The sequence below is a fragment of the Anomaloglossus baeobatrachus genome, chromosome 1, assembly GCF_048569485.1.
Source record: "Anomaloglossus baeobatrachus isolate aAnoBae1 chromosome 1, aAnoBae1.hap1, whole genome shotgun sequence".
Lineage (NCBI taxonomy): Eukaryota > Metazoa > Chordata > Amphibia > Anura > Aromobatidae > Anomaloglossus > Anomaloglossus baeobatrachus.
The window spans coordinates 200,441,133-200,454,272 of NC_134353.1; the positions used below are offsets into that span (position 1 = coordinate 200,441,133).

At 49.8% G+C, this 13,140-nt stretch overlaps 1 protein-coding gene across 1 annotated transcript in view; it reads left to right on the top strand.

The window, feature by feature from the left end:
* Positions 1-13,140, top strand: part of PLRG1 (pleiotropic regulator 1) — a 95,924-nt gene that overhangs the window by 64,566 nt on the left and 18,218 nt on the right. Inside the window, exons 9-11 of the mRNA XM_075335479.1 lie at positions 11,152-11,301; positions 11,633-11,734; positions 11,813-11,915. Of these exons, the coding sequence (XP_075191594.1) occupies positions 11,152-11,301; positions 11,633-11,734; positions 11,813-11,915 (355 nt within the window). The remainder of the gene's footprint in view (positions 1-11,151; positions 11,302-11,632; positions 11,735-11,812; positions 11,916-13,140) is intronic.

The window sequence follows — 13,140 nt, forward strand, 5'->3', positions numbered from 1 at the left end:
GACATCAGATATGCCTATCTGCATGTGCCAATCTCAGTTCCAACCAGCGTTGGCTACGTTTTGCAATCAGAGTGGTCCAATTCGTGGTTCTTCCCTTGGGGTTAGCCACGGCCCCTCGAGTATTCTCAAAGTAGGGGCAGCTGTGATTGCGGTCCTGCACCCCTTGGGGTTGGCAGCGATCCTTTTATCCTAGACAGCCTTCTAGTCTGGGCTTCAGCCAGTGCAGACTGTTAGCGGAGTGCCTCGCTCACTCTCGCCACTCTGAACAATTCGGGTGGTTTGTCTTCTGTCCAAGTCCACTCTGACTTCGACCCAGAAGTTCACATACCCAGGAACGCAATTCGAGACTCTGTCGGCACTTGTGAAGCTGCCCTTAGTCAAACAGCAGTCCCTCCGCTGGCGGTCGACGTCGTTCCATCAGGCACCTAATACAGGTGCTGGATCAGTTGGTGGTGTCAATGGAAGCGATTCCCTTGCCCAGTTCCATCTGCGTCCTCTGCGGCTGGATATTTTCTGCTGTTGGAACAAGCGGACTCCCTCCTTCCACGGAGTGGTGGCTTCGCCACAGACCAGGGGCTCGTTTCGCTGGTGGCTTCGGCCCCTCTGTCTCAGGGACGCTCCTTCCTGGCTCCGTCCCGGGTGATCCTCACCAAGATGCTAGTCTATCCGGCTGGGGAGCAGTATATCTCCACCTTGGAGCGCAGGGCACTTGGACTCTGTCCGAATCAGCCCTCTGGATCAATGTGCTGGAATTCAGAGCTGTGTTTCTAGCTCTCCAAGCCTTTTCGTCATCTGTTGACGGCCAGGCACATTCGAGTCCAGTCAGACAACGCTACAGCGTTTGCCTACATCAACCTCCAGGGCGGGACATCACTGTTGGAGGTTCATCGCATTCTTCTGTGGACGGAGGACTCCTAGTCCACCATATCCGCAGCCCACATCCCAGATGTGGAAAGCTGGGAGGCAGATTGTCTCAGCCGTCAAACCGTGGCTCCACGATCCTCAGGTTTTTGCGGCAGACGCACTGGTTCAAGTTTGGTCCCAGTTTCGTCTGTCTTATGTGTTTCACCCTCTAGTTCTTGCCCAGAGTCCTGCGCAAGATCAGAAAGGAGGGCCGTCGGGTCATTCTCATTACTCCAGACTGACCCAGGCAGGCTTAGTACCCTGACCTGCTCCGTCTGTCCGTAGAGGTGCCATGGCATCTCCCGGACTGTTCCTCTCACGAGGTCCGTCTTTTCCGCCAGAATCTGCGGCTCTCAGATTGACGGCGTGGCTTTTGAGTCATGGATCTTGACAACTTCTGGTATCCCTCCTGAAGTCATCTCCACTATGACTCGAGCTCGGAAGTATCCTTTGGCCTTTTGGCCTTGCTGACCCTCCTGTTCCTTCTACAGTCCGGTCTGCAGCTAGGACTATCCCTCAATTCCCTTAAGGGATAGGTCTCGGCTCTGTCAGTGTTGTACCAGCGGCGTATTGCCCGGCTAGCTCAGGTGCGTTCCTTCATGCAGGGCGCATCTCACATCATTCCGCCTTACCGGCGGCCTTTGGAGCCCTGGGACCTTATTTCGGTCCTCACGGTTTTTGGAAACCCCCCTTTGAGCCTCTTAGGGAGGTTTCTTTGTTTAGTTTTTCATAGAAAGTGGTCTTTCTAGTGGCCATTACTTCCCTCAAGAGAGTCTCTGTTTTGGCTGCACTCTCTTCGGAGTCCCCCTTTTTGGTTTTTCATCAAGACAAGGTGGTTCTCCGTCCGACTCCGGATTTTCTCCCTAAGGTGGTTGCTGCTTCCACCTTAACCGGGGCATTTTCCCTGCCTTCCTTTTGTCCGGCTCCTATTCATCGCCTTGAAGAGGCGTTGCATACTCTGGATCTGGTGCGGGTGCTCCGGATCTATGTGTCTCGCACCGCTGTTTCTAGGCGGTGCACCTCTCTTTTGTGCTGACCACTGGTCAGCGTAAGGGCCTCTCGGCATTTAAGCCGACCCTGGCTCGATTGGTTTAGGTCGGCCATTTCCGATACCATTGTACTCAAGTGCCTCTCCCGTCGGGGATCAAGGCACACTTGACCAGAGCTGTTGGTGCCTCTTAGGCTTCAGGCCTAGGCCACGGCTCAGCAGGTCTGTCAGACTGCCACTTGGTCTAGTTTGCATACTTTTTCGTAGCACTACCAAGTGCATGCTCATGCTTCGGCAGATGCGAGCTTGGGCAGACGCATCCTTCAGGCGGCTGTCGCCCATTTGTGAAGTTAGGTTTCGCCTACTTCTCAGTTTCTGTTTATTTCCCACCCATGGACTGCTTTGGAACGTCCCATTGTCTGGGTCTCCCATAAGGAACGATGAAGAAAAAGAGAATTTTGTTTACTTACCGTAAATTCTTTTTCTTATAGTTCCGACATGGGAGACCCAGCACCCTCCCTGTTGCCTGTTGGCAGGTTTCTTGTTCCGTGTGTTATCACCGGCTGTTGTTGTAGACAGAGATTCCGGTTATTCCGGGTTTTACTCTATCTCTACTTGTGGGTGGATGTCCTCCTTCAGCTTTTGCACTAAACTGGCTAGGACTGGCTACCAGGGGGTGTATATGCTAGGAGGGAGGAGCTACACGTTTGAGTGTAGTACTTTGTGTGTCCTCCGGAGGCAGAAGCTATACACCCATTGTCTGGGTCTCCCATGTCGGAACTATAAGAAAAAGAATTTACGGTAAGTAAACAAAATTCTTTTTTACGGTTTTCATTATTTGGTAAAAATAATCTACTAACATGATTCTAGAGATCAGTGCAATTTCAGCAATACCTGTCCACATTTTCTTTATTTTTATTTTACACTCCCTGACTTTTTCCCTGGTTCACAATTTATAAAAAAAACAAAACAAAAAAAACATGCAGGTTCATTGCAGTCCAGAGAATCCGATGTAGTCCACAAATGGAAACCTGAAAGACTTAGAGGGAACCTGTCTCGTGGAAAAATGCTATTAACCTGCAAATATGGGTTTAATCTGCAGGTTAATAGCATTCTAAATCTGCTTAGTGCCTACACATTAAACCCTGCTGCTGGGAGGAAATGAACTTTGATCCTTCCAGCAGCGTTCTGGTTACAGTCACCCCTGTATGGAGTGTGGCATTTGTAACTGTGCCTCCCGCATTGACTGACAAACTCTTCCAATGCAGAGCGTCTGTCAGTCATGCGGGGGACACAAGTTATAGCCACTGCCCTGCATACAGAGAGCGGTGACTGAACCCGCACCACCGTGACTGAAACCCAGGCGCTGATGATCGGATTAGGCCATGTGCCCACACTGTGTTTTTAATTCTTTTTTGGTGCAGTTTTGTCACAAATTTGCATGCCTATCCTTATGAGAGCAGTCAGTGAGAATTCTGAAGTGGTGTGCACATGTTGCTTATTTTTTCCTTGCAGAGTTGGTGCAAAAAATAATCTGTAGCCTGTCAATTCTTGGTGCGTTTTTTCTGCATTTTTCAGCCCTTCTACCTATTGACTTGATTATGAAAAACCACATGGAAAAACACACACCAAAAACTCACCTTGTTTTTCTTTATCGTTCCTATGGGAGACCCAGACCATGGGTGTTTAGCTTCTGCCTCCGGAGGACACACAAAGTACTACACTTAAAAGTGTAGCTCCTCCCTCTGAGCTTATACACCCCCTGGAGAACCAGATCTAGCCAGTTTATCGCTTTGTGTTCAGGAGGCATACATCCACACATGCATTCTCATCTGATTTCTTTGATTTTTGGAAAGAGTTTGAAGAAAAGCGGGTCCATGTCTGGACTCCCGGCATGTCCCTTCTCACCCCACTGTGTCGGCGGTGTTGTAAGGTTGATTCCTAGGCTGGAGCCTTACATGCCGCGCTCCTTCACCATCCCTCCTGGGCTCTGGCTTGAAGGGGGAGCCAGCACGGTCTCCATGCTTGGCAGGAGACCGGTCTCCATCCGCAGCCCTTCAGGATCCTGCTGGACTAGAGCACTCATCCCCAGGGACTTGGCCCTGCGTCTCAGCAAGATAAGTACCTGAGACGTTTATATATTGGGGGTCCCTGTACATTATTGTTGTGGGAGAGTGTGCTTATTGTGTTTTTTGACATTTCCGGCGGGTTCTCTAGCTGTCGCCTGAGAACCGCGCCGATGGTGCCTGCGCGCCGGCCGCGCTGCTCAAATTTAGGCCCCGGCTCCGCCGGAGGCCTAGTTTTGGTTTCACTGCCCTGGCATGTCACTCATGCAGAGGGACAGGCTCGGCTCCGCCCGGCGGCCGTTCGGCACAGGGGAGGGACACTCCCCACTGCAGTGTGTGTCCCCTCCCCTGTAGGTCTCTATGGCCCTCCAGATCCCGCTCCTCAAGCAAGTCCCGCCCCCTCCCTTCGCTCCGGCGGCCATTTTTTCAGCGTTCTCTCTGCGATCAGTCACATTGCAGCGCTGGTCTGCAGCATCTCTGCTGAGGTGCTGTGCTTGGGGGTCCGGGCTTCGGGATCTGGAGGGCACACAACACCGCTCCAGCGGTCCGGTAAGCCACAACCGGTCTCCGGTTGTGGACCTCTGTTTATACTCTCTGGGGTTCATTCTCTGGCAGAGCCCCCACTCCAGCAGCATGTCTCACACGAGGAGCAAGGCTCCAAAGCTGTATTCAGTATGCACTGCATGTAAGCTCCTGCTGCCTGAACCGAGCATATTCCCACATTGTGATGCCTGCTCTAACCTGGCGGTGCCTCAGCCTGGAGTCTCACCCCCAGTGGTCTCTCAGGCTGCTCCTGCTCCTGTGGCTGAACCCCCGGCTTGGGTAGAATCCTTTTCTAGGTCTATCTCCCAGTCTTTTGCTGACTCCATGGGACTTCTGTCCAGGACTTTGCTGAACATGCATCAGCCCCCTTCACAGGGTGCCTCTGCTGCTAGGGGTCTCTCAGGACCGGAGCTCACAGAGGATTCATCTGGTCCCAGACCCCGTCCTCCTAAGAAGAGACACAGGGTTCCCTCTCCTTCCTCGTCCCGCGGCTCTGATTCAGTAGCTGACTCGCAGGATGAGGAGGATGCCTTTACAGGGGGCTCGGAGGCTACCTCCATGTACCCCATTGATCTGTCCGAAAGTGACTCAGATGTTAGTGACTTGATTGCTTCCATTAATTCTGTACTGGATCTCAATCCGCCAGTATCAGAGGAGCAACTCTCTCTGGCAGAAAAGCACCAGTTTACCTCGCCTAAGAGAGCAAAGAGTGTGTTCTTTAACCACTCCAGTTTTCAGGCCGCTGTGACCAAGCCCAGGGCCTGTCCTGACAAACGCTTCCCAAAGCGTGGTTCTGATGACGGCTTCCCCTTTCCACCTGAGGTGGTCAAAGAGTGGGCTCATTCCCCAAAGGTAGACCCTCCGGTGTCTAGGCTCTCAGCCCGGACCGTTGTGTCGGTGGCTGATGGCACCTCCCTTAAGGATTCCACTGACCGCCAGATTGACCTTCTGGCCAAATCCGTATATGAAGCGGCGGGGGCCTCGTTTTCCCCGACTTTTGCAGCAGTGTGGGCTCTCAAAGCCATCTCTGCTTCTCTAGAGGAGATGCATTCCCTCGCCAGGGAATCTATGCCCGAATTGGTTCCCTTAACTTCCCAAGCTTCAGCTTTTTCATCCTATGCCATGTCTGCCATGCTGGAGGCTTCTCACCTCACTGCGGTGGCTTCAGCTAATTCCCTCGCTATCCGCAGGATCTTGTGGCTTCGAGAGTGGAAGGCAGATGCTTCTTCAAAGAAGTACCTTGCGGGGCTCCCTTTTGCTGGGTCCCGGCTGTTCGGTGAACAGCTGGATGAAATTATTAAGGAAGCTACTGGCGGGAACAGTACTTCCATGCCACAAACCAAAACCAGGAAACCTGTCCAGGGTAGGAATCAGTCGAGGTTTCGTTCCTTTCGTTCCTCCAACTGGTCGTCCTCTAAGCCCTCGGCCTCGTCCACTAGCTCAGCCAAGGACCAGAAATCCAACTGGCGCCCAAAAGCGCGTCCACAGAAGACCGCAGGAGGTGCTGCCGCTAAGGCAGCCTCCTCGTGACTATCTGTCCACGCCAGCAACGTCCTTAGTCGGTGGCAGGCTCTCCCACTTTGGCGACGCGTGGTTTCAACACGTCTCCGATCAGTGGGTAAGGGATATCATCTCCCACGGCTACAGGATAGAATTCTCTTCCAGCCCGCCAAACAGATTTTTTTCTCTCAACTCCCCCCTGCTCCAAGGCCGCCGCCTTCTCACAGGCCGTGGCATCCCTGCAGGCAAGCGGAGTGATTGTACCAGTTCCCACTCGGGAACGGTTCAGAGGTTTCTACTCAAATCTCTTCCTAGTTCCCAAAAAGGACGGTTCCTTCCGGCCCATCCTGGATCTCAAGCTTCTCAACAAGCATGTTCAGGTGCGGCACTTTCGCATGGAGTCTCTGCGATCAGTCATTGCCTCAATGACCCAAGGAGATTTCCTGGCGTCCATCGACATCAGAGATGCCTATCTGCATGTGACAATTGCAGTTTCTCACCAGCGTTGGCTACATTTTGCAATCGGAGAAGATCATTTCCAATTTGTGGCTCTTCCTTTCGGGTTGGCCACAACTCCTCGGGTATTCACCAAGGTCATGGCAGCAGTGATTGCAGTCCTGCACCTCCAGGGGTTGGCAGTGATTCCTTACCTGGACGACCTTCTAGTCAAGGCGTCATCCAGCGTGGACTGTCAGCGGAGTGTCTCGCTCACTCTCGCCACTCTAGCCCAGTTCGGGTGGCTTGTCAATCTTCCCAAATCCACTCTGACTCCGACCCAGAGTCTCACGTACCTAGGGATGCAGTTCGAGACTTTGCCGGCACTTGTGAAGTTGCCATTAGTCAAACAGCAGTCCCTCCAACTGGCGGTGCGCTCTCTGCTGAGACCCCGCCGTTATTCCCTCAGGCGCTTGATGCAGGTGCTGGGTCAAATGGTGGCGTCAATGGAGACTGTTCCCTTTGCCCAGTTCCATCTGCGTCCCCTGCAGCTGGACATTCTCCGCTGTTGGGACAAGCGGCCTTCCTCCTTGCACAGGTTGGTGGCTCTGTCGCCACAGACCAGGAGCTCTCTTAAGTGGTGGCTTCGGCCCCTCTCTCTGTCCCAGGGGCGCTCCTTCCTGGCCCCGTCCTGGGTGATTCTCACCACGGATGCCAGCCTTTCCAGCTGGGGAGCGGTATATCTCCACCACAGAGCACAGGGCACTTGGACTCCGTCCGGGTCAGCCCTTTTAATCAATGTGCTGGAAACTAGAGCTGTGCTTCTAGCTCTCCTAGCCTTTCACCACCTGTCGGCGGGCAGGCACATTCGAGTCCAGTCAGACAACGCGACAGCAGTTGCCTACATCAATCACCAAGGCGGGACACGCAGCCGCCTGGCAATGTTGGAGGTCCAACACATTCTTCAATGGGCGGAGGACTCCAGGTCCACCATATCCGCAGTCCACATCCCAGGCGTAGAAAACTGGGAGGCAGATTATCTCAGTCGTCAATCCGTGGACGGTGGCGAGTGGTCCCTGCACCCGGCAGTGTTTCAGTCAATCTGCCGCAAGTGGGGCACTCCGGACTTGGATCTAATGGCATCCCGTCACAACAACAAAGTTCCGGTTTACGTGGCTCGCTCCCACGATCCTCAGGCCTTCGCCGCGGACGCTCTGGTTCAAGACTGGTCCCAGTTTTGTCTGTCCTACGTGTTTCCCCCTCTAGCTCTCTTGCCCAGAGTCCTGCGCAAGATCAGAATGGAGGGTCGTCGAGTCATCCTCATTGCACCGGACTGGCCCAGGCGAGCTTGGTACCCAGACCTGCTCCATCTGTCCGTAGAGGTGCCGTGGCATCTCCCGGACCGTTCAGACCTTCTCTCGCAAGGTCCGTTTTTCAGCCTGAATTCTGCGGCTCTCAAATTGATGGCGTGGCTCTTGAGTCCTGGATCTTGACGGCTTCTGGTATTCCTCCTGAAGTCATCTCCACTATGACTTGGGCCCGTAAGTCTTCCTCCGCCAAGATCTATCACATTTTCCTGTCCTGGTGTCGCTCTTTCGGCCATCCTCCTTGGCCATTCTCCTTGCCGACCCTTCTGTCCTTTCTACAGTCCGGTCTGCAGCTAGGACTGTCCCTCAACTCTCTCAAGGGACAAGTCTCAGCTATATCAGTGCTGTTCCAGCGGCGTCTCGCTCGGCTGGCTCAGGTCCGCACCTTCATGCAAGGCGCGTCTCGCATCATTCCGCCTTACCGGCGGCCCTTAGATCCCTGGGACCTTAATTTGGTTCTCACGGTTTTGCAGAAACCCCCCTTTGAGCCCCTTAGGGAGGTTTCTTTGTTTCGTCTTTCACAGAAAGTGGCCTTTCTGGTGGCCATAACTTCCCTCAGGAGAGTCTCTGATTTGGCTGCGCTCTCCTCGGAGTCACCTTTTTTGGTTTTTCATAAAGACAAGGTGGTTCTCCGTCCGACTTCGGACTTTCTTCCTAAGGTGGTCTCTCCTTTCCACCTTAACCAGGACATTACCCTACCTTCCTTTTGTCCGGCTCCTGTTCATCGCTTTGAAAAAGCGTAGCATACTTTGGATGTGGTGCGTGCTCTCCGGATCTATGTGTCTCGCACCACTGCTCTTAGGCGGTGCACTTCTCTTTTTGTGCTAACCACAGGCCGGCGCAAGGGCCTCTCTGCTTCTAAGCCGACCTTAGCCCGTTGGATTAGGTCGACCATTTCGGACGCCTACCAGTGCACTCAGGTGCCTCCCCCGCCGGGGATCAAGGCACATTCGACCAGAGCTGTCGGTGCCTCTTGGGCTTTCAGTCACCAGGCTACGGCTCAGCAAGTCTGTCAGGCTGCCACTTGGACTAGCCTGCATACCTTTTCGAAGCACTACCAAGTGCATGCTCATGCTTCGGCAGATGCGAGCTTGGGCAGACGCATCCTTCAGGCGGCTGTCGCCCATTTGTGAAATTAGGCTCCGCCTACTTCTTAGTTTTTCTGTTTATTTCCCACCCATGGACTGCTTTGAGACGTCCCATGGTCTGGGTCTCCCATAGGAACGATAAAGAAAAAGAGAATTTTGTTTACTTACCGTAAATTCTTTTTCTTATAGTTCCGTATTGGGAGACCCAGCTCCCTCCCTGTTGCCTGTTGGCAATTTCTTGTTCCGCGTGTTATCACCGGCTGTTGTTGTGGACAGAGTCTCCGGTTGTTCCGGTTCTTGCTCTGTTTTACTTGTGGGTGGCTATTCTCCTTCAGCTTTTGCACTAAAGTGGCTAGATCTGGTTCTCCAGGGGGTGTATATGCTCGGAGGGAGGAGCTACACTTTTTAGTGTAGTACTTTGTGTGTCCTCCGGAGGCAGAAGCTATACACCCCAATGTCTGGATCTCCCAATACGGAACTATAAGAAAAAGAATTTACGGTAAGTAAACAAAATTCTCTTTTTTTCTGTTTTTGTGCCAGAAGATGTAGATTTGGTGCATCAAATACTGTGTGCGCACATAGCCTTAAAGTTAATTTCCTTCCAGCGGTGGGGTTCGATGTGCAGGCGGCAGGTAGGCTCAGAAAGCTAATAACCTGCAGATTAACCCTATATATGCAGGTTAATAGCATTCTACCACGTGACAAGGTTTCCTTTAAAAAGACAGAAATAAAAATAAGAACCTTTCCCCTCATTCACCAATTTATTAGAAATCAAAGTTCCCAGGTCCGACAGTCCAGCAGTTCCCACTACGTTCTTCAGTTACATTGACCAAAGCATCAGATTGAGCCTCCATAGGATTGGAGCAGCAGCCAGTCCCGGGTTGTGCTGCGGTCCAGGAGACCTGGCGACTCTTAAGAACATTGATGTCAGGAGCATCACCACTCATCAGAGTCACCGGGTCTCGCGGAGCGCAGCATGAGGCACGAGTGGCTGCTGCTCAAATACTATGGAGCTTTTGATACATTTAATCGATGAACTGCTGGACTGCCGGACCTGGAAACTTTGCTTTCAAATAAATTGGTGAACAAGGGACAGTCTCTTTTTATATTTTTCAGTTTTTCCATTTGTGGAATACATTAGATTCTCTGGACTACATACGACCTGCCAAGGTTTTTTTTCAGTAATAAATTGGTGAACCAGGGAAAAAGTGAGGGAGTGTTTTTTAAAGTGAATAATTTTTGTGTTTTTTGGGTTTGTTTGTTTTTTTTAAGATTATTGGGTGGGTATTCAAAGTGTCTGACAGACACCTCTCCATTGCAATCACAAGGGCTTAATGCCAGCTGACACTACAAAGCTGACATCAACCCCAACTATCATTACCCCGATTGCCAACCCACAAGTGTAATCGAGTAGCGCTGAGATGAAGCCCCAGAATTGGCACATCTAATATGATGATCCACTTCTGGGGCTGCTGCGGGCAGATATTTTCAGGCTGGTAAGGCCCCATTAACCCTGTTCCCTCCAAACCTGATAATATCAGCTGTCTGCTTTACCTAGGCTAGTTATCAAAAGCGGGGGGGACCCCATGTAATTTTTTTTTTCTTTTAATTATTTATTTGATTAATAGCTATCCCTTTCTCTGTCTATCATCGTTGCACATCTTTGACATATAAAAAAAATTCAAGAAATTATTGTATTTAATTCTGGTCTGTGTAGTGTCACATGAATGGCAAATGGATGCCATCCGTGTGCTGTGTTTGTTATTCACGGACCCTTAGACTCCTATTGACCATTTCCACCCGTGCTGACGTATGGATCACACAGACATACATGTGAGTCACACAGATCTGTAGGACTGGTTTATTTTTACTCTATCCCACATAGATACCATTGAGTTCATTTAACAGTAAAAAAAAGCAACATGTGAATGAAAAGCCATAAATTCCCATCTGCTCACATTGCACATGCAGCGAATGTGGTGACACGACCAGACACCTTCTGGGAACCTGGAGTTGGGGGAAGCGATCTTGGCCGTTTCTTGTCCAGCGTCACATTCCTGTGCGGTGACTTTACTCTAGCCGTCTTTGGGTTGTAGCTCGCTTTCCGCTCCTGTTAGTGGACCCAAGAGATACAAAGCACTACTCCAGCGTGATTTTCATGTCATGTTAATAAGGTTCTTGCTTTATTTATTTGTATTTGTGTCATGCAGTATTCATGATGTGTTGCTCTGAGTTTCACTTCATTTCTCCCTTCTCTCTAGATCTGGGATCTGGCAAGTGGTAAATTAAAGCTGTCCCTGACAGGACACATAAGCACCGTTCGGGGAGTGATCGTGAGCGGCAGGAGCCCATATTTGTTTTCTTGTGGCGAGGATAAGCAGGTGAAATGCTGGGATCTGGAATATAATAAGGTATGCCTTACATCCAGAGGAAGTCGTGTTTACCAGTTTTGTCTTTTCCCATTATTTTATATTTTTTATCCATAGGATTTCCCCTACATTTTCACTTTACCTTGTCCTTTTTGCTTCTTGCCAGTTATTTCACTTGAAAATACCTTTTCTGATTTGTGGAACAGTCTGTGCTGTTGCTTTGTGCTGTTCTTTACAAGTCTCAATGCCGTATGCTTTTAGCTCTGCGTGATCTCTTCTGATGTGTATGCAGTTTGTAAATACGGCCATGGAGAAAATAACATTTTTTTATGGAGTACAAGCTTGATTGTGTTGTTCCTTGTTCCCCGACTAGGTTATAAGACATTACCACGGCCATCTAAGTGCAGTGTATGGTTTAGACTTGCACCCCACCATCGATGTGCTGGTGACCTGCAGCAGAGATTCCACGTCCCGGGTAAGTAATGACAGTCAGCCCCCGGCATCTGCTGCTGTCTCAGTGGGTTTTATTATTTATATGCTGCTTTTTCCGTAGATCTGGGATATAAGAACAAAAGCTGGTGTACATACTCTTGTTGGACACACCAACGCTGTGGCAACGGTACGATGCCAGGCTGCCGAGCCCCAGATTATAACAGGTAGACCTCCATTCCGTAGTTTCAGAATCCTGTTTGAATGTTAAGAAATATCCCTTGGGCTGAGGTCACATCACTTTTGCGGATTCTTTTGTTCTGTCCCATCATAAAAACATAAAAATGGAATTAAAGCTGTGATGGCTACGTCCTCTAATGGACAAGGGTGCCATTGGCCCCCATTGATAGATTATCCCAAGTCTTGTCAGGGGTGCTCATCATTTTGGTAGAAAATAGTTTGTTGTTCTGTCAAACGTGACAATCTCTAATGAAGCCACCAACACTTTAAGTGACTAGCCCATATCTACCACAAAGCTTATTAAGGAGGTGTCGTCTTATTGCATGATGGGATCCAAAGTGGAAAGTGGGATTCAGCTTGACTATATTATTTCATCTGCAAATAATAAAATAGTTAATAACAAAACCAAACACTTAAATAAAAAAGGAAATCTTTTACACCCCTCCACAGTTTATCAAAGCAAAATGCACATTTGCCAGAATTGACAGGTACACTTTACCCATTAAATGAGTTCCTTATTGGCAAGAACAGTACGGGCATATTCAGTGTTCAGACAGTGTATTGAACAAGTCCCAAGAGTAGAGCGATCAATGAGGTCCACTCGATAGTCTCTGTCTGGGGCTGCTCCTGAGCGTATCAATGGAATATGCGTAAGGCTCTGTTCACACCTGCGTCATGGTTGAATCCCCCCCGCTCCAGAGATTTGACTGATCTATTTGGATTGTTTGTAAGTCACTGACTCGTGTATCCTGCAGCATTTTACTTCTATTTTGCAATCAGAAGTCTGAACGGAGGCCAGATTACTGTTTTTTTTCACGTGTGTGTGTGTGTGTGTGTGTGTGTGTGTGTGTGTGTGTGTGTATATATATATGTACCCGTTGCTAGGTCAAAAGGGTCAACGTCTGCTCTTATTTTATCCCAATTGCTCCACTGAGTATTCCATTTTTTTTTTCTAATATCCACCATATGGTTTCAGAGACATGGACCTTATTATTTAGTGCTGGTTTTTATGGTCTACAGGTATTTCTCAATAAATTAGAATATCATCAAAACGATAATTTATTTCAGTAATTCTGTACAAAAAGTGAAACATATATTATATAGAGTCATTACACACAGAGGGATCTATTTCAAGTGTTGATTTCTGTTAATGTTGATGATTATGGCTTACAGCCAATGAAAACCCAAAAGTCATTATCTCAAAAAATTAGA